The sequence below is a fragment of the Coregonus clupeaformis genome, chromosome 2 (assembly GCF_020615455.1).
Source record: "Coregonus clupeaformis isolate EN_2021a chromosome 2, ASM2061545v1, whole genome shotgun sequence".
NCBI classification, from domain to species: domain Eukaryota; kingdom Metazoa; phylum Chordata; class Actinopteri; order Salmoniformes; family Salmonidae; genus Coregonus; species Coregonus clupeaformis.
In genome coordinates this window covers 39,781,279-39,803,153 of record NC_059193.1, presented here as the reverse complement: position 1 = coordinate 39,803,153, position 21,875 = coordinate 39,781,279, and the positions used below count along the sequence as shown (strand labels likewise).

General features: G+C 43.7%; 1 protein-coding gene across 1 annotated transcript in view; it reads left to right on the top strand.

Annotated features, from left to right (window-relative positions):
* The window catches only part of LOC121535032 (ETS-related transcription factor Elf-1-like), a 60,999-nt gene that overhangs the window by 23,373 nt on the left and 15,751 nt on the right, over positions 1–21,875 (top strand). Inside the window, exon 2 of the mRNA XM_041841712.2 lies at positions 14,424–14,840. Coding sequence (XP_041697646.1) covers positions 14,769–14,840 — 72 coding nt within the window. The 5' untranslated portion in view covers positions 14,424–14,768. The remainder of the gene's footprint in view (positions 1–14,423; positions 14,841–21,875) is intronic.

The window sequence follows — 21,875 nt, the reverse complement described above, 5'->3', positions numbered from 1 at the left end:
GTATTAATTGCACCTGTTTGAACTCGTTACCTGTATAAAAGACACCTGTCCACACACTCAATCAAACAGACTCCAACATCTCCACAATGGCCAAGACCAGAGGGCTGTGTAAGGACATCAGGGATAAAATTGTAGACCTGCACAAGGCTGGGATGGGCTACAGGACAATAGGCAAGCAGCTTGGTGAGAAGGCAACAACTGTTGGCGCAATTATTAGAAAATGGAAGAAATTCAAGATGACGGTCAATCACCCTTGGTCTTGGGCTCCATGCAAGATCTCACCTCGTGGGGCATCAATGATCATGAGGAAGGTGAGGGATCAGCCCAGAACTACACGGCAGGACCTGGTCAATGACCTGAAGAGAGCTGGGACCACAGTCTCAAAGAAAACCATTAGTAACACACTACGCCGTCATGGATTAAAATCCTGCAGCGCACGCAAGGTCCCCCTGCTCAAGCCAGCGCATGTCCAGGCCCGTCTGAAGTTTGCCAATGACCATCTGGATGATCCAGAGGAGGAATGGGAGAAGGTCATGTGGTCTGATGAGACAAAAATATAGCTTTTTGGTCTAAACTCCACTCGCCGTGTTTGGAGGAAGAAGAAGGATGAGTACAACCCCAAGAACACCATCCCAACCGTGAAGCATGGAGGTGGAAACATCATTCTTTGGGGATGCTTTTCTGCAAAGGGGACAGGACGACTGCACCGTATTGAGGGGGAGGATGGATGGGGCCATGTATCGCGAGATCTTGGCCAACAACCTCCTTCCCTCAGTAAGAGCATTGAAGATGGGTCGTGGCTGGGTCTTCCAGCATGACAACGACCCAAAACACACAGCCAGGGCAACTAAGGAGTGGCTCCATAAGAAGCATCTCAAGGTCCTGGAGTGGCCTAGCCAGTCTCCAGACCTGAACCCAATAGAAAATCTTTGGAGGTAGCTGAAAGTCCGTATTGCCCAGCGACAGCCCCGAAACCTGAAGGATCTGGAGAAGGTCTGTATGGAGGAGTGGGCCAAAATCCCTGCTGCAGTGTGTGCAAACCTGGTCAAGACCTACAGGAAACATATGATCTCTGTACCAAATATTAAGTTCTGCTTTTCTGATGTATCAAATACTTATGTTATGCAATAAAATGCAAATTAATTACTTAAAAATCATACAATGTGATTTTCTGGACTTTTGTTTTAGATTCCATCTCTCACAGTTGAAGTGTACCTATGATAAAAATTACAGACCTCTACATGCTTTGTATGTAGGAAAACCTACAAAATCGGCAGTGTATCAAATACTTGTTCTCCCCACTGTATATATTTTTTCTCATACTGGCCCCCCGTGGGAATCGGACCCACAACCCCGGCGTTGCAAACGCCATGCTCGACCAACTGAGCTACATGGGACTAATTACTAATATATTTGATTCACATCTCCATCTCAACCAAAAATCAAAGAATACGACTAAATCAAATCAAACTTTATTTTAAGTGCATTTAAAGTTTGTCAATGCAACCAAATATCAACATTTGAAGGAGATGTACAGTATCTTCTGCTTGGATAGTTCCATCTGTGCCACTCACTTAATCTGTCTTAATTCCAGTTTGTCTACAGATTAATAATTGATATGTTGGATTCACGTCTCCATCTCAACCAAAAATCTAAGTTGAAGAATAGGACTAAACCAAATCAAACTTTAAATGCACTTTAAATAACGTTTGATTTGATTTAGTCCTACTCTTTAACTTTGTTATCAATTATTAATTTGTAGACAAACTGGAATTAAAGCCAGACTAAATCAGTGGCACAAGATACATCTCCTTCAAATGTTGATATTTGGTTGCATTGACAATTTTTGTTGATCATTTTTCCAATACAGTAAATAGCCTATTAACTTGTCGACAAGTTAACAAATGAAATGTTGGATTCATGTCTCCAACTAAACCAAAAATAAAAGTTAAAGAATAGGATTAAGCCAATGGCTCATGAAACTATCCAAGCTTTAGATATCCTTTAAATGTTGATATTTGGTTGCTTTCTCAACCAAACACAATTCAATATTACTTTTGTAATACAGTAAATAGCCTAAAGTTAAGGCTATCTTACAAACTAATGTAACAGTATTTATTCAACCTTAAAATGAGGGACATATCCATGGCCACAATTTGAGGTTAACCTATGTAATCATAGAAAGCGTCCATGTTCAAGATAGCATGCAAAGGTCACTTGTCTGTGGAGATCTTCACAATTGCTATAATAATTTGTGCAGAATCTCGAACAGCATTGATCATTGATCATGTATTTTTATTGTAATCTCAACTGCAATCCAGGTCATTTGGTTGTGCTATTAGATGAAGCACAGTGATAACACATTAAGTTGTTGTATAAATACAAAATATCTGACATTGTATTCCCATTTGAACTTTGTTGTGCTTTTAAATGGTTGAAAGTGCTGTGATAACACATTTAGATGACAACTAAACCAAAAATCCAACATTGTTTTTCCATTGGAATTTGGTTGTGATTTTTTTTTATATTGGTTAAAGCATACATTAGGAATTTAACAAATGTGTGTATTTTGGAGTGGGTGAATAAAGGTTGAAATCTCATTGATCAACGTCGCAACCAAATATTACCCACATTTCCATGTTGAAATGACGTGGTGTGCCCAGTGGGATGTTAGCGTTTAGGCAGCTGTTGCTTAGGAGATAGAGGTAGGTTTCTGTAGAAGGTTGGGATGCTGGATGGTTGAAAGTGTTTTTGCTATTCCAGTTTGATCATGTACCAAATTCTTCCCGCACAGCAGCCAAAACAACGGGAGAGTCTTCAAAACGAAGCATTTCAAATATTTCTGAGAGAGTATAATTGTCAATGCACAGGAAGAGGCAGCTGAGCTGAGGCAGAGAGAGAGGCATACTTTAGTGGTCTCTGTCTTGTGTCTGTATTTTTCAATTTCAACCCTTTGTGTCACTCAAACACATAAGGTCCGAAAAGCCGAGAGAGAGAGAGAGAGAGAGAGACAGGCAGAGAGAGAGAGAGAGAGAGAGAGAGAGAGAGAGAGAGAGAGAGAGAGAGAGAGAGAGAGAGAGAGAGAGAGAGAGAGAGAGAGAGAGAGAGAGAGAGAGAGAGAGAGAGAGAGAGAGAGAGAGAGAGAGAGAGAGAGAGAGAGAGAGAGAGAGAGAGAGAGAGAGAGAGAGAGAGAGAGAGAGAGGCAGACAGAGAGAGAGAGAGGCAGGCAGAGAGAGAGAGGTAGGCAGAGAGAGAGACAGGCAGAGCGAGAGAGAGAGAGGCAGGCAGAGAGAGAGGCAGGCAGAGAGAGAGGCAGGCAGAGAGAGAGGCAGGCAGAGAGAGAGGCAGGCAGAGAGAGAGGTAGGCAGAGAGAGAGGCAGGCAGAGAGAGAGAGGAAAAGGGCAACCAGTGAAGAACAAACACCATTGTAAATACAACCCATATTTATGTTTATTTATTTTCCCATTTGTACTTTAACTATTTGCACATTGTTACAACACTGTATATATACATAATATGACATTTGAAATGTCTTTATTCTTTTGAAACTTCTGAGTGTAATGTTTACTGTTTCAAAACTCTTAGATATACTATCAACATTATACATAAACCTCAAACTTTCTTTTGACATGCCTTGAGAAGTAGGGAACTAATTATTGGACCAAGGACAAATGTGGAGATTCTTCAGCAACAGAGTCATCCGTCTACACCCACATTTTGCAATCATGTCAGTTCGCTATTAGATCCTGCCAATTCGCCTCAAGCTAATGATTTCACCTCTGCACATGAAGTAGGTTGGAGATGGGGAACAAACAACTATGTGAGATGTGTATTGCTGCTCTTCAGCGCATAATATCACTTATATACCCTTTGTTTTTGGTCACAGATGATTGGCGCCTTTGCAGTTTCCAGATTCTAATCATTCTTGCTATTCTGTGAACAGGTAAAATGGCCGAATGGACATTTGAATGAGTAGCTTCTAGTAGCGCTCAAGTAGCTACTAGCTTTACTTAAGAGATATGGGGACATATGTCTTTTCGAGCCCCTTGCTGCAATTTCCTGTCCTGCTTTCACAACGCTAATGCCTCTTCCTATCTATTGCGTGTGGCCTGTTAATAAATAATATAAATAGAATATTTTTTTAAATGCATGGTTTGGACGGTGGGCCCATTTACTTCTGGTAAGAGAAGATATTATGGAATATATTACAGATGTAGGCCAATGCTGTCTGAGGAAGACCTGCTTGGTTGAAACGCATTGCAGTATGTGCCCTGCTCCTACCTCTGTGAATATTGTCTAAACACAGAGACACTGTTGCACGTATGAGGAGTTAGGTTTTGAGAGAGGAAGTGTGCATAGGGCTGTTTCATGTTCTCTGCGTCTTTGTGGTCGTCTCTGTTAAGACTTTACCCTCCATTGCACTTTAAGAAGAAGTTGTAATAAACGGTCACCCTCGAATGGAAATTTGCTTACCTTCTGTTTCTCGTGAGATCAGGATGGTTCGTACGAGGCTACAGTAACTACCCACTGGGCAAAAACTGGTTGAATCAACTTTGTTTCCTCGTAATTTCAACCAAAAAAATCAATGTGATGACATTGAATCGACTTGGAAAACTGACTGGATTTGCAAAAAGTCATTAACGTAAGGGAATTTCGTATTTTCTTTACCAAACTTTTAACCTAAATCCAATGACAGGGTGACATTTTTGGTTGATTTCACATTGAATCCACATTAGTTGAGAACAACCAAATGTAAATCAAAACTAGACATTGAACTGACGTCTGTGCCCAGTGGGTATTAACTGTCATGGAGAAGAACTATAGTGTTTATTTTTAGGACTACTGGCAGAACAGTGTTACAGGAACTTGGTTAGAATTGGCGTGAAACCAATGATTAAATGGGCCAGCTTTGGTGGTGCAGTATGGTGTGGTGCGGTGGAAGGCAACACCTTGCTCAGGAACACATGGGGGTTTCTGTGTGTGTGTGTGTGTGTCTATATGTGGGACTGTTAGATGAGCGTGTGAGTATGAGTTTTGAAGGGGCAGGTATAGCATATCTAGGTTAACAAGAAGAGGCCCACTGTCTCCATTTTTGCATTCACTAACACGGTCATTATCAATAGTAAACTTGGTGTTACATGCTTACGCTGACATGCAATAAGGTGTAATGGAGGTTGAGGAATAAGTTATTGTTTAAGGTTGGTCTTTCTGAGGAGATACACTTATTTAATCAGATATGCAATCACAATACGGGGATTTTCAACACATACATGAGCTTCGGACTTTGTAAGGCACAGAGAAGGGGTAGAAACACGTCAAAGACCGAATCAGTCAGTTAGAAGGAAGGAGGGGGAGTTGTGCGAAATAACTTTCCACTCTTGCACTGAGAGAGAAGTTTTCTACTGAATGTGGTTTAACAGACAGGAAGTCGCTGAAACCCAGTGATGCATTTCCTGTCAGCACGAACTTCACAGGTCAGTTTGTGGCTGCTGTTTCAATTCTCTCAATTATATTTGGCGCCTCTATTTTCACTTTTCCACTCCCTCTTCTCTCTGTTTCCTCTTGCATGGTATGGTCTGCCATGATATGAGGTGTGTGTGACAATATATTTCCAAAGCATCAGGACACTTGTGTAGGCTACACGTAAGATACAATTGATAATTTAAAAAACATTCCTAGATTTGTATGATTTAACTCTCCCACATCCGTATGAAGACTCAATGCAGAAGTCATGTGAATTTTGGTCATCTCACTGTGATCAATAAATTAATCATGGCTGAGACTACACACATAACTGATCTTTCTGCTTTAAAAAGTAGTAAATTACCATGCAAATAATAATGGATTAACAGGCACTCATGTGGCTCTATGAGCTGCGGGTTAGCACTAGCAGCCCCAGTCTGAGTTGCTACACCACAGAGGGCTAGCTATAGCTCTCCAGATTTAGCCTTAGCAAGTTAGCACTAGCAGCACCAGTCTGTGTTGTCACACACACCACAGAATGCTAGCCATAGCTCTTCAGAATTAGCCAGAGCGAGTTAGCACTATTATCCCCAGTCTGTTGTCACACACCAAAGAATGCTATAGTGCCATAGAAAGTACCTGTCTGGGTGCTGCTGCCTTGTTTTTATCTCTGTCTTCATTTGGCCGTGGCATGCCAGCCGACGCCGTGCATTTCTACAACACACAGACATCACTGTTGGTTTGGAGGCAGCTGTTGTGTTTAGAATGACAACTCCATTATCAACTCGATGTTGTTTAATCTCAAACTCAACTGACTCATACGGAACAGAGTAATCAATCCCATACGTCAGGCATGGCAGAACAATAACAGCACTGTTGAACTGTGTGTTAATGTTACTCTTAATGCAGCACCACTAACTCAGACATATCAGAGTGCAGACATAACAGCAGCATGTTTTGTTGTCTCGCTTTGTTTTACTGGCCGCACTCTCTCTTACTGGCTGTTGTTATAGGATGCCTATATTCCCGGCCTTCCTTTCTGGCCATATATCTCGCCCCGGCATGGCAACTTGCAACCTCCTATTACCCAATAAAGTTTTTTCAAAGTTCAAACATGCCGTGACTGTGAGCATTGTGAGCATTTTTTTATTTAACTAGCAAGTCAGTTAACAACAAATTCTTTGTCTGGCAAGCAGCCTCTTAATTGCTGTCCCTTCACTCTGTTGAATTAGCAAACAGTCACCTCATAGGACTATGACCTCTGGATAATTCCCAATCAACTGGGCTAGTTTGCCTTGAAAGGTTGTCTGTGCTTTCTATTGCTAACATGGGACATGGTGTGAGATGATGTCTCTAAAAAACTAGCTTTGCCAACTTGAATGTCTAAAATACAATATTAAAGTTTAATTGTCTGTGACCATGTCAGGGAAGTGGCTACTTCATTGTCTCACTCAGTAGGGGTGTGCTGTTGATGTTGAATGAAATAAATGTCTTAGCCTCTGGTCTGCTAAAACCATGTGTTTTCTTTCCCTGTTGATGTGCATGAGGCCAAACAGTCCAGGCAAACAGATAGCCAGTGCCGGGCCTGAGAGGATTCTACTATAGCAGGGCTCCAGGACTGACTTGACACCAGCCTAATACCACTGAGTCATTTCCCCAACAGGAACCCAGAAGGATTCCTGCAAAACAGCACTTCTCTGCTGACTACACTTGATGACCACAAAAAAGTGGTGTTGTCCTCAGTTTTTCTGGGGTTTTCTGCCAACTTGTACATTGGTATTTTGCTTTGCTCTCTTAGGTCAGGTCTCTGTAAATACAGCTGAATTGGTTTACCTTCAATGTAGCCTCACTTTTGCCAGGCTAATAGCTGGAAGTTTCTGGGAACGAGACCATGCTCCAGAGCAGGGGTTCCAAACCTTTTCATTCAGGCCCCCCTTCCAGCATTGGGGAACATCCGCCCCCCCCCCCACTCCCGTTCACACCCCCCTTGTTGACGGAGAGAAAATGTCAAGGTTATTTCCTGCAATCTTTTCAGGGGGTGCAGAGAACATTTTGCAGTTTTAAAGCTCATTTTCTTACACTTCCATACATTTTGCCATGTGTAATGTGTATTCATGTGATATTTGCATGACTCAAACATTACAACAAAATATCCAAAAAGTTTACAAGAAAACGTTATCTGACATGGGCTAGATGATCTGGACAAGGTATGCAATGACTGACATGACAAGAGGAAAACTGATGATGCACTACCCAATTTCCAAATTGCTCCTTGTGCATTCTACTATTACAACTTTTAAGAGTAAGTTGAAAGTTCAAAAAGTTCGCCGACCCCTCCTAGGGTGCGCGCCCCACAGTTTGGGAACCACTGCTCTGGAGATTCATTTGAGGCTAAGCTTTTCTGTCCGTTTCTCTCAGACTGAGACTTAACCACTCAAGTGGAGGCATATATTCCCTTTGTGATGAGCTGTTCTAATTGACTGCAGTGGGTCAGTTTTCCTAACCTTTGCGGTGTTTGGATAGTGAAGAGAGGACTTTATGCCCACTGTCTTGTCTATCATCTCCGTCCAACATCGCATTTGGAAAACCAAGCGTGTTCTGCCTGAAATGCCAGGAATGCCAGTCTGAGTCTGTTTCCTCGCTATTATCGCCAAGCAGGAAAGTACTCCACACTCCTCCGTGTCCTCCCTCTCTCATTTCTCCCTTTTCCCCCCAAAAGCGCTCATCAGATCAGGAGCAATTCTGAGACTCTTGTGCTGACTGCATTGCGGCCATGATCTCACTCTCTCGATACAGGGCGAGTGAGTGTTTGAGCAAGCAACACCTCCCATACTACTACCGCCCATCACATAGTTATACCAGAACGACCGGAGCATGCTCCAACCACCCTATATCAACAATGAGCTCAACTGAGGAGAGCGAAGAGGGGGAAATAATGGCCTGCTGGAAGCTGTGCGTTTGTTCATGAAGCTAGGGGTGTATTCAATTTCGTGAAACATTCAGAACATTGCAGATACAAAGGTAAGTCTAACAAATAGAGCTGACACTATTCTCTATTCCACCTGACAGACAGTCATGTCTGTTCTACACAATACAACGCTCTGTAACGTCGCTCCCTTTTGAACAGACCCCAGGCCTCTAATTGGTTGTAATTGCGACTGCCAGTCACTTTGCGCCGGGAGAGGCGGAGCAGTCTTCTGCTGTTTGTTCTTTGCTAGCTACTCTTCCTCAGCAAACAGCATGTAGAGCTGACATTAGGACGCGCTACAACAGACAGGCATGTTTGTTTGAGGCAGGGAGAGGGAGGGAGAGCGTGGAGCACACCAACCATTAGTCACATGACGTTGGCCACAGTGGAGTGGTAATTACTTCTACTAACTCCAGTAGTACTCAAGAGGAAACACTCTTTTCACGCCACTTCGATACCAAAGTTAGTTTTTCGTAGCAGGTTAGGAGAACTTACACAGCAGGTTAGGAGAATTAACTTAGCAGTTTAGGAGACTGAGGTTAAGGTTAGGAAAAGGGTAAGGTTTTAGCAAAAAATGCTCTCCTAACCTGCTATGAAAATCACTTTGTATCGAAGTGGCCTGAAAAGAGTGTGCCCCAGTACTCAAGTAGCCTGAAGCTGGCCAAGAGTGGCTCCACACACGCTGAAGTCACACTTTATTTGCTCTATGGAGGCTTGTGAAATTGTGTAAGACTCAAATCCCCTGTTTAGGGGACTTGCGTGGTTCTGGTACCGGTTCCAACAGACATTTTCGGTTATAAATCTATCTATGGACACCGTAGATTGAATGGCTTGCTGTGAGCAGTAGCCCTGGTTCTCACGGATACCTGAGTAATATCTCTTTAGCCTGTTTGAAGTAGGATGTGAAATCTGGCACCAGTTGAAGCTGGGATGTCCCTCCTACCATTTCATTCGCTCTTCTGACTGTCCATCAACTTCTGACTGAGCCCTACGTCACAGCCACTGACAAAGCACATGCCTGCGATCCTTATATCGTAGTGCAGCAGAAGGAAGCGGTCACTCTAGCACATTCAGAGATCGATTTATAGCCAACTTGATCAAAGTCATCTAAAACCATTCATAGATTTTAAACAAAAAACACTTTGTTTGTTGTAGACGGACCAGATTAATATGAGATGAAAGGCGAGTTCCTAACGAGTTCAGGAAGCCAAGCTAAAGCTCAGTGTGACGTTCACAACAGTGGGGGAAGACATTTTGATCAAGCGAGATCTTTAGAAAATATGCATATTTTCTCTAACACTAAACATACAAATATGTATTTTACACTTATATGGAAGGTGAAATCTTATAGCTAGTCATTTTATAATTTGATTATACCATATTTAGAAAGCATATAAGTCATTTCAAGCCTTATTCATACAGTTTGGTTGAATAGGAAATACAACATATAAAATATTTCATATTTTCATATTTGTATCATATTTGTACTGTGTACTTGAGCACGTGTCCACAAAAGTGACTACACCTCAGCAATTTATAACTATTTTTACCAGAAAGGTGTGATGTTAACCTTTCTTTGAGTATGCAGCATTACTATTTATTGTTTATGGCCCTCATGATAAATAATTACTTTTGGGGATTACGTAGATTTGTCACGCTCGTCGTATACAGAGGAGGACCAAGGCGCAGCGTGGAAGGTGAACATGCTTTTTATTAATGTTACACGAACAAAACAACAAACGATACGTGAAGTCCTACGGTACAAACCCAAACCAAAAGGAACAAGATCCCACACCATACTGTGGGAAACAGGCTGACTAAGTATGGTTCCCAATCAGAGACAACAAGCAACAGCTGATTCACGTTGCCTCTGATTGAGAACCACACTGGCCAACATAGAAACACAATACTAGAACGAACACCAATGAAAACTCACACCCTGGCTCAACATACTAGAGTCCCCAGAGCCAGGGCGTGACAATATTACGTTTTAGATTACATTTAGTTACATTTAACTGGTGAGCTGTTCTGTTTTGCTCTGCTTTTCCCCCCTCCTCTCCTCTCCTCTGACTGACGTAGAGTGATCTCAGCCTTCCGCTGCCTGTGCAGACAAAGCAGCTGTTGTCATGTGTTCTGGGATACTGTACAGGTCTCTCTAATGACTGACTGTCTGTAGTGTCCCTGTCTACCCTCAGCACTGTGCCAACTGGGCCTCCCAGATCAATGATGCGATGACAGGAGGGATACATAACACACATGTGCACTCACATTCACATAAACACACAAGTACACACGCACATGCACTCGCATACACAAACAAGTGCACATGACGCACACCACACACACTCACACACACACACACCTTGCATTAAACCCATCAGATAAAAAAGTGTTTCTATGTTTCTATCGGTTTGATAACAGGCTTTTGCTGGCCTGTTGTGATTGGAGGGTGCAAATGATTAATTTAGTCACAAGCCTATCTGTAAACTCTGACTAAGATAACGAAAGTAATAGAATTTCAACCAACCTACTGACAGTTATGGTGGACGGCATAAGGAGTAAGGGGAAATTGAAGAGAGAAGTGAGACAGGATTGTAGGGGTCATACCATATTCTGTCCTCTCTAAAAGCGACAGTTCAATCAAAAATCTGTATTCACAAAACACTCACACATTTTAAGTGATTGAACTTGACTTTGAAGTGAACTGTCCCTTTAAGTCTTGAAGGGAGCATTGGAGTTGGGCAGTACAAATGATGTCATATACAGTACTTATGATGTCTATGAGCAGCTAGGCATAGAATTAAATATGCCTGAAATAAATATATGCAGCCAGGAATGGGCTCCCATATGAACCTGACCACTAGATGTTTATGTTCTTCCCAGAGAAGCAGAGAGAGGGGATTCTGCTTAGTCCAGGTTTATGCGTGCTGTCTGCTCCATGTGTGGCCTCTAGCCTGTGTGACTACTGCGTGCGGAGAGTCACTTATACAACTGTGTCAGCTCAGCCCACTGTCTGCCCACAGAGGTAGTTTAATGTGGGGCCTGGAACTGAAGGCTCCATCTGCCCCATTTACCCCCACCAGGAGGTCAATTTCCTTGGGAGGGGGCAAATCTCCCCCCCAGCAGATACCAAGGGCACTGGCAGTCAGGGGGCTCCAGCTTATAATGGCCAGCTGTGGGTGGCAGAGGTGGGCATGGAAACTACCAATGGGCAGAGTGAAAGAGAGAGCGAGAAAGAGGGAGGGAGAGGCTGAGTGAAATGAAAGGCTGACCTTCAGTACTCTTCCTCTCCACTCCTCCTCTCCTCTCTACTCCTCCTCTCGCTCCTCTGAGCTTCGTGTTATGCATTTACCAAAAGCAAGCAGGGGGGAAGAAACAAGATACTTTTAATCACACATTTGTTTGACCTCCCCTCCTCACCCCTTTCCTCCCCCAATTTGAACCCCTTCCGTCTTCCCTCTCTCACCATTCCCTCTCACCACCCCCCTCACCACCCCCACAGAGACACAATTGGACTAGGAATGCACTTCGTCAGTCACACAGGCATTTCAAAGCAAACAGGCCCCACCCTGCAGCAGTGGAGAAGGAAACGGGGGAGGTAGGGGCGGCGGGGTGGTGGTGGTAACGATGGGGGGGGCTTCTAAGTACTGCTGCCATCTCTATCTCTCTCTCCCCTCTCTACTGTTGCCAGTTCTCCTCTACTCCCCCCTACACCGTCCGCTTTAATCTTTAACCAGAACACCTGCCACTCCCTTTCCCCTAAACAGCCCTTGAGACCAGCCTGTGGGATGTGGGCTACGCTCTCACTACGACCCCCCCTATCCCTCCATCAACCCATCTCTTCCTCCTTCCTGAAGGGTCGCTTGGGCAGAGACCATCAGAAGGACTGTGTTATTTTTTCCAGAACTTGTTTTCTGTTCTTCCACCCCACCCATGTGCACCCCCCCTCACCCCCCCACCCCTCATTTACACTGGCCCTCATGACCCGGGTGAGCTCACATCCTTGGGGTGTTGGGGGGGGGGGGGGGACGATACCCCCCCTCTTCCCAAGGTACTACAGATGTGACGTCAAAGGGGGACTAGTCTACTTACTGCTACTGGGCTTTGATGGAGTAAAGGGAACCATGTGCTTCTGAAAGTGGAGCAACACTGACTGACAAGCCAGACGATGTCCCAAAGTGCTTATACAGAAACCCTGCCTAAAACCCCAAAGCGCTTCTTCATGATTCCTGTAGTCATGTTTGTTATCGGTCATGATTCTGTAACTTGACATGAAATGGTGGTATATTACAATAGAATAGTAATATATTTTATAACTTATAGGGGATTCTATGAATTTGATTATGCATTTTAAGATTAATATAGCTACTCACTGAGGCGACAGCTATAATCACACACTTTTTCAAGTGAGTATAAGAGAAACTGAATGTGAAGCCGGGTAATGGATGTATTGGAAAGCCTGGTACATTTTTCCATGTGCTCAGTGCTAGTTTTGATTCTGTTTTGGAAGACTGTGAGAGTGCCTGTCAACCCTGCTAACAATTCTAGGGAGAGAGAACGTTTTTGTAATGTTACCGTAATGTTCCCCTAATGTTTGAGTGTCCAGTTTTCCCTTAGTTATGGGAACATTCTATGTATGTTAGCAAAAACCTTCTGAGAACGTTTTAGCATGGTTTGACATTAGAGTTAGGAGAACATTCCCTTAACGTCAAACAGAACATAACCAGAACGTGGTTACTATGTTCTGGGAATAAATAATATTAATGTTCTAGACACGTTGCAAGAACATTTCTGTGTATCAGTTGTCAGGACATTGCCTGATGGTCCCAAAGAAACATCCTTTCCCAACAAATGTTTTTCTAAATTTCCCTTGTTACTGTTGTCGAGCCAATCAAGGCCCTGATTTGTGAACCACTGATCCATTCATACTTCTCTGTCTGTTGGTAAGGTTAGGGATACTCACACACACACAGTTCTTTCTTGTACAGTGTTTTCAACTTACATATGACCCACGTTCATTTATACAGTCATTATTATTCAACAGTCCTCACCTGGGATTTGAACTCACAACCTCTTTGTCCACGGTATGCCGATTTTCCTGCTACACCACCATGTCCATGTCAAGTAGCGGTTAATCTGGCCTTGATTGGCTCGGCAACAGTAACAAGGTGTGTAATTAAACTTTTTGGGGGAGAATATTTCTTTGGGACCATCATGCGACGTCCTGACAGCTGATACACAGAAATGTTCCTGCAACGTTCCCATGAAACGTGTCTACAACATTGATATCTTATTTTCTGAGAACATGGCAACCATGTTCTGTGTATGTTTGGTGGGATGTTGATGGAATATTCTCCTAACACACAGGAAACTGGACACATGAATGTCCTTGCAATGTTCCCATGAAACGTGTCTAGAACATTAATATTTTAAATTCAGAGAATATGGTAATCACGTTCTGGGTAAGTTATATTTGACATTAAGGGAATGGTCTCTTGGAAACATTCCTTGCACATCACAGGAACATTCCTATGAAACGTTAGTTAATGACCTAATGAGACTCTTAAGGGAATGTTCTCTAAAGTTGTGGGAAAGTTTGTTGTTAGCTGGCAGGCAGGCAGGCGGTTAGGGCCCTCTGAGCCAAGAATGATGCAGTGATCTGAGTTCTCCACTGGAACCAGCAGTCTTTTCATGGGAGCAAGCAGATAGTCAGGCCCATGGTTGTCTCCTATACCCTTCTCACACTTTCGTGCCGACCCGAACTGGACTGTGCTGGCTGGGATATTTTCTTACTTCTTACGCCTCAGACACATAAACACTACTCACATACTCTGAGTGTGGACCCTCTCACAAATTTCTCCCAGAGGCTTAGTTCATCAGGCAACACAGTTTTGTGGTGCACAGGAGACCCGGGCTCGACTTTGAACCCCAGTCAGGCACAACTAGTCTTACACACACACTGACATGTTCCTCTCTCTCCCCTCTCTCTCAGGCAGGTGTAGATGCTCCAGACGCAGCAGGCCCCAGGAAGAGGCTGCCTCCATCCAGGCTCAGCGCGGCTCTTCTCTGATTCCTGGGTCTCTCAGTCGCACTTTGCTCCACACCCTAACAGGCAACCACAGAGAAAATAAAATAAACAGGTGTGAAGAGGCCACTGGAGATTCTCAAGAAGGGAAGCCATTTTGTTGTGACCCACAGTGACTATTCAGCAGTGACATTGACCTTTGAACCTTTGGTTCAGTCTGGTGGGTTTTCTGTGATTGGACTGTCCCTGGAGGGGTAGGAAATCACCCTACCCGTCTGTCCGTCTGCGTTCTACCCTCGGACCTCCATCGCCATGGCGACCGTGGTGCAGCCCAATGAGCTAGTGTTTGAGTTTGCCAGCAATGGAATGGATGAGATCAATCAGGTACCTGTCATTACATTGGAATTTAGCAGTAGTCAATAACAGTAGTGTTATCATGATGTACCACCACCAATATAGAAAAGTTAAAGCTGGAATCTGCAGTAGGGGGAAACAGCACCCTTTGCTGCCCCACCACCATTGTTATTGTTTTTTTTGCCGCGCTGAGGAGCATGGTGAAAAAAATTTGCAGTACATATTGTGCTCTTCTATCGCGCATGCAATGATGTCCGAGGGGAAAAAACATTGTTTGTTCATTGTTTGCAGTAACTACTTTGTTGTTGTAATATCGCAAACGGATGGTGCTGTTTCACCATTAAGGATTCCAGCTTTAAGCAAGACATTTTCCCAGTGAATTTTTACAGATAATATTGAGACAAATACTGAAAGGATTAGCGAAACAAAGATTATTTAAACCAAAAATTACTTAGAAATGTAACTTTTGATTAGCAACATGGTCAGAGGGATTTGAACAGGGAAGTCAGCAAGTCAGCGGGTCAGAGGCTTTACTGTATTGTTGACATGATGGAGAGATGGAGAGAAGGTGTAGAGGAGGAAGGGATGGCTGGGAAATGGAGTTTGGGCTGTTGGCAGGACAGAGACGGAAAGTGTGAGAGACAGGGCCCGGTTTCCCAAAAGCATCTTAAGACTAAGTTCATCGTTAGAACCATTGGGAAACCGGGCCCAGGAGTGGGGACTCTATTAGTATGCGTGGGAGGAGAGGGTGGGGCTTTGCCAGGACCTGTCAATTTACGGCACAAAGGTTACTCTGTGTGTGTAGATGTGGAGGGACGAGTCGTCACTGGATCCTCTCGCCTGAATAGCACTGGTTCAGGCCTAACCAGACAGACCTGTTGTGGGTGGCTGTTTGTGAGGTGACACGCTAATTCCACTGAAAAGCCTACCATTGTTTGGAAATAACACAAGCCTCCTCTCGGTTCCTCCCTGTGCCCACTCAGTCAATTACCTGAGGATTACATCGTCTGTTCACGTGGTAGCTGGAAAGAATATCTTAAAATAGCACTGGGATAACGTATTCACATTTAGCGCTAATGCTAACGAAGGGGACCATTTTGTTTTCGCTGGAGCTAGCTAGTCTGAAGTGTTTATATTTCTGTATGGGGGCTGTTGGAATCAAAGAAAGCCACAGCTAGCCTAGCCTGCTGGACTGTGATGATTAGCCTTCTTATATTGGATTTTACAGTCAATAAGTAGCTCCCTGAGTCAGGGCCATGGTGTAATGACTTCAGAATTAGGGTTAGCTCAGTTTAGTGTCTGAAAGCTGCTATTATAGAGTTCTATTGAAGCCTGTTGTGGTTATACACTCATTTACACCCACTCACATTGTTTTTACAGCACTCCATAAAGATCAGTCTGTCAAAAGCACCCCCTTTTAAGTATTTCAGTTGTTATCTGTGGTGTGGCTATGCAGTGGTGTCATGCCCCCTCAGATTTGTCCTGTTTTTGAATTTTTCAGATGTTAACTTAATTACAAAAAGTTTTATCATAATTATTTATAAAAATATATGTCAGCGGAATTTTGCTTTGGGGGCACACTGACTGGACCATCCCCCCACCTCATTCTCCCTAGTAAGTGGTTCCTTCCAAGGTGCATGGAGCAAAGAGATCCCTAGGCAGGAAGCTAGATATATTGTCAGTGGAGGAGGAGAGAGAGTGTAGAGTGACACCCACAGCGTTTTATTTGATTTTAGCTGCCAGTGATGGGCAGGAGGTAAGTTTGTAAATTAATTTGATCATGCTATGTAGCCTATTGATTCCTTCTTGATCCCTTCTGGATTTGCCCCAAACATAACACTTTGTATTCAGGACAAAATGTGAATCGCTTTACCACATTTTTAGCAGTATTACTTTAGTGCCTTGTTGCAAACAGGATGCATGTTTTGGAATATTTGTATTCCGTGAAGGCTTCCTTCTTTTCACTCTGTCAATTAGGTTAGTATTGTGGAGTAACTACAATGTTGTTGATCCATCCTCAGTTTTCTCCTATCATAGCCATTAAACTCTGTAATTGTTTTAAAGTCACCATTGGCCTCATGGTGAAATCCCTGACCGGTTTCCTTCCTTTCTGGCAACACCATCCAAAGTGTCATTAATAACTCCACCACAGGAGGTTGGTTGCACCTTAATTGGGGAGGACAGGCTCGTGGGTAATGGCTGGAGCGGAATTAGTGGAATGGTATCAACTACATCAAACACATGGTTTGATGCCATTCCATTCGCTCCGTTCCAGCCATTATTATGAACCGGCCTCCCCTCAGCAGCCTCCACTGAATTACTCCACCATGCTCAAAGGGATATTCAATGACCGCTTTCTTTACATTTCTACCTATCGACCAATAGTTTCCCCTTCTTTGGAAAACCTGCCTGGTCTTTGTGGTTGAATCTGTGTTTGAAAATCACTGCTCGGCTGACGGACTGAGGAACTGAGGGACAGAGATGAGGTAGTCATTCAAAAATCATGTTAAACACTATTATTGCACACAGAGTGAGTCAATGCAATGTATTATGTGACTTGTTAAGCACATTGTTACTCCTGAACTTATTTACGCTTGCCATAAAAAAGGGGTTGAATACTTATTGACTCAAGACATTTCAGCTTTGTGTTTGTTATTAATATGTAACAATGTCTAAAAACATAATTCCACTTTGGGGTATTGTGTGTGTAGGCAAGTGACACAACATCTAAATGTAATCCATTTTAAATTCAGGCTGTAACAACAAAACGTGGAAAAAGTCAAGGGGTTTGAATACTTTCTGAATATATATTTTTACATAGAATTAGGCATAATGATCATGGCTCTTGATTGCAGGAAAAAAATGATTCAGGTGTTTGAAAAATACAAAATTCTTCAACTTCAACTGCCACCCTACCTCCATCCTCATGTACTCCGTGCCCCATCTAAAATAATGGGTGCATGACACCCCTGTGACTATGTAATGTTTACCATTCACTTTCTCTATCAGTCCCATTAGGGGATGTTAAAAGTATATAGGTGGGGCTAGAAATGGCGACATGGGCAGGTAAAGCAGAACTGGGTTGATTATAGGGGAACCTCACACACAGGGGCTTGCTTTCATAGCCGAAACTGGGAACTCAGAGATGCAAATACTCCAGTGATCGTTATATCTGGTTTCCCTATTAGAAACACTGTTGAGAGCAACAAATCAAATCACATTTTATTGGTCACATACACGTGTTTAGCAGATGTTATTGCGGGTGTAGCGAAATGCTTGTGTTTCTAGCTCCGACAGTGCAGTAATATCTAACAAGTAATATCTAACAATTTAACAACATATACCCAATACACACAAATCTAAGTAAAGCAATGGAATTAAGAATATATAAATAAATATATGGACAAGCAAAGTCAGAGCGGCATAGACTAAGATACAGTAGAATAGTATAGAATACAGTATATACATATGAGATGAGTAATGCAAGATATGTAAACATTATTCAAGTGACTAGTGTTCCATTTATTAAAGTGGCCAGTGATTTCTAATCTATGTATATAGGCAGCAGCCTCTAATGTGCTAGTGATGGCTATTTAACAGTCTGATGGCCTTGAGATAGAAGCTGTTTTTCAGTCTCCCGGTCTCAGCTTTGATGCACCTGTACTGACCTCGCCTTCTGGATGATAGTGGGGTGAACAGGCAGTGGCTCGGATTGTTGTTGTCCTTGATGATCTTTTTGGCCTTCCTGTGACATCGGGTGCTGTAGGTGTCCTGGAGGGCTGGTAGTTTGCCCCCGGTGATGCGTTGGGCAGACCGCACCACCCTCTGGAGAGCCCTGCGGTTATGGGCGGTGCAGTTGCTGTACCAGGCAGTGATACAGCCCGACAGGATGCTCTGAATTGTACATCTGTAAAAGTTTGTGAGGGTTTTAGGTGCCAAGCCACATTTCTTCAGCCTCCTGAGGTTGAAGACGTGCTGTTGCGCCTTCTTCACCACACTGTCTGTGTGAGTGGAACATTTCAGTTTGTCAGTGATGTGTACGCCGAGGAACTTGAAGCTTTCCACCTTCTCCACTGCGGTCCCGTCGATGTGGATAGTGGGGTGTTCCCTCTGCTGTTTCCTGAAGTCCACGATCATCTCCTTTGTTTTGTTTTGTTGATGTTGAGTGAGAGGTTATTATTTGCTGGCACCACACTCCCAGAGCCCTCACGTCCTCCCAGTAGGCTGTCTCGTCATTGTTGGTAATCAAGGCTACTACTGTTGTGTCGTCTGCAAACTTGATGATTGAGTTGGAGGTGTGCATGCCCACACAGTCATGGGTGAACAGGGAGTACAGGAGGGGACTGAGCACGCACCCTTTTGGGGCCCCAGTGTTGAGGATCAGCGAAGTGAAGGTGTTGTTTCCTACCTTCACCACCTGGGGGGTGGCCCATCAGAAAGTCCAGGACCCAGTTGCACAGGGCGGGGTTCAGACCCAGGGCCTTGAGCTTAATGATGAGCTTGGAGGGTACAATGGTGTTGAATGCTGAGCTATAGTCAATGAACAGCATTCTTACATAGGTATTCCTCTTGTGCAGATGGGATAGGGTAGTGTGCAGTGTGATGCCGATTGCATCGTCTGTGAATCTATTGGGGCGGTAAGCAAATTGAAGTGGGTCTAGGGTGGCAGGTAAGGTAGAGGTGATATGATCCTTGACTAGTCTCTCAAAGCACTTCATGATGACAGAAGTGAGTGCCACGGGGCTACGAGGAAGATGCAGCCATTATGGCCCTTGTGTATTTCGTACTAAATAGAATACTCTGTTTTACACCTTTAATTGTCTTGTTGAGATAGTTGAGTGTCTCTTGGCTAATATGTAGGAAAGGTAGCTAGCTGGCTACCCACTGGGCAAAAACTGGTTGAATCAGCGATGTTTCCACGTCATTTAAACAAAATTCAATGTGATTACGCTGAATCAACGTGGAAAACTGATTTGATTTGCAAAAAGTCATCAATGTAAGGGAATTTAGTATTTTTTAAAACCTAAATCCAATGACATGTTGAACTGTTTCGTTGATTTCATGTTGAATTCATGTTAGTTGACAACCAAATATAAATCAATGCTAGAAATGACGTCTCTGCCCAGTAGTAGCAGTTGGTTCTGCTTTGTGACAAAGCCCCCAGGTGCTTTGTTGAAACTGACCCCCATTATGTCAAGACAACAACAGCAGACAGACACAGACGTCTTCTGCCCCGTCAGCAGAATCTGTGTGGGTTTCAGTTCGTCTGGTCTGGTTCTGCTAGGGAGGGGAGACAGTGTGGTGTTAATGCACAGACGAGTGAACTCAGCAGACTCACTGGTGCTCTCTTTATGTCTGGGCACAAACACATGCGCACGCACACGCACACACACACACACACACACAAGGTCGCAGGCATCAGTGAACCCGGACAAGGAGGGCGAGACGGGACTCCATACTGACTGAGATATCTGGTATTGTGTCTAGCTACTAGTCTGAGAACAATAGACAGCATGCTGTTGTGTCAATGACATTTCAGCTTTTACAGTCAAAGGACACAACAAACTGCATTCTTTATCTCTATATTTCCCAAGTGGTGGTCCCAAATGGTCTCGTGGCCCACTGTTGACCATTAGTACTGACATCATGAAAAAGCAGCATGTTGGATGGACAGTGTTCTGAAAACTAAGATATTGTTTGTGAAGTTAATAGAACAGTTCCTGAACTAGAGATCCTGGTTCGAATCCAGGCTCTGTCGTAGCCGGCCGCGACCGGGAGACCCATGGGGCGGCGCACAATTGGCCCAGCGTCGCCCAGGGTAGGGGAGGGAATGGCCGGCAGGGGATGTAGCTCAGTTGGTAGAGCATGGCGTTTGCAACGCCAGGGTTGTGGGTTCGATAAAATAATGTATGCGCTAACTGTAATTCGCTCTGGATAAGAGCGTCTGCTAAATGACTAAAATGTAAATGTAAATGAACTCTTAGCTATGTTTACATAGTGTAATCGTTTGGTAATGACTCCTAGAGTTTGAATGATTTTACGTAGTGCGGTTGTCTGTGTCTTGTTTGTGGGGTAGTACAAAGCAGCACATAGATGATAATCAGGCAAAGAGCTGTAGTCTGGCTCCATCTCCTGGTAGTTTTCAGAAACTGACACTGAATTCATTTTTGTCTCTCTGGCTATGAGAGTGCAGGCAGTGTAAACAGGCCAAAATACTTTGCAACATTTTTCATTAGACCATTTTTGGTTGTTTGATATTTAGAATAGCTTAACCTAACGTAAAGGACCTGCAAGCTAGGTGTCCTGCCTGCTCCATGTCCTTCTGGAGTTGGAACTGGAGCCTTTTGGGCATGTTATGGGAAAAAACTAACGGAAAGAGGTGCCATCCACATAGCCTCCTGTTGTGGTGCTGTTGAAGCCAGGAAAATAACAGTGTGCTGACCGAAAATAAAAACGGTGTCTTTACTCCACAAGGACCCCTGAGTCACAGAATCTGAGATGAGAGAAGCTTGTTGCCCACATGTTCTGTCTGGGAAACAAACTGCCATGTCACATTGGTAGGCCTACTGTAGAAAGTGTTTCCCCTACCATTATATAGGGCCAAGTGGGAACCCCCACCTATAGGTCTGTTGCCAAAAATGTTTATATTTAAATAGACCCTGGATGTTTGTTTGCAACCCGTCTGGAAAATAAGCTAGGGGTAACACTGGTGGACGCGGTCAGTGATGAAAGTGTTGCCAGGGGTGCTTGGTTTCCATATCAACAGTTGGAACGGGTGTCATACGGTTTGGCCAGAGCTCTGGCAATTTCCTTAGCTGAGAATGTCCTCAGCTCTTCCCGTGTTGGGAAATGTTGTGCTGGAAATGAGGGGGCGTGTCTGGAATTCCCAGCAATAAGAATGTCCCAGTGGGCCACTGAAGCACTGTTGAAATGAGCTCTCCCTCTGTTGCACACTGAGTGTACAAAACATTAGGAACACCTACTCTTTCCATGACATAGACTGACCAGGTGAATCCAGTTGAAAGCTTTGACCCCTTATTGATGTCACCTGTTAAATCCACAGAT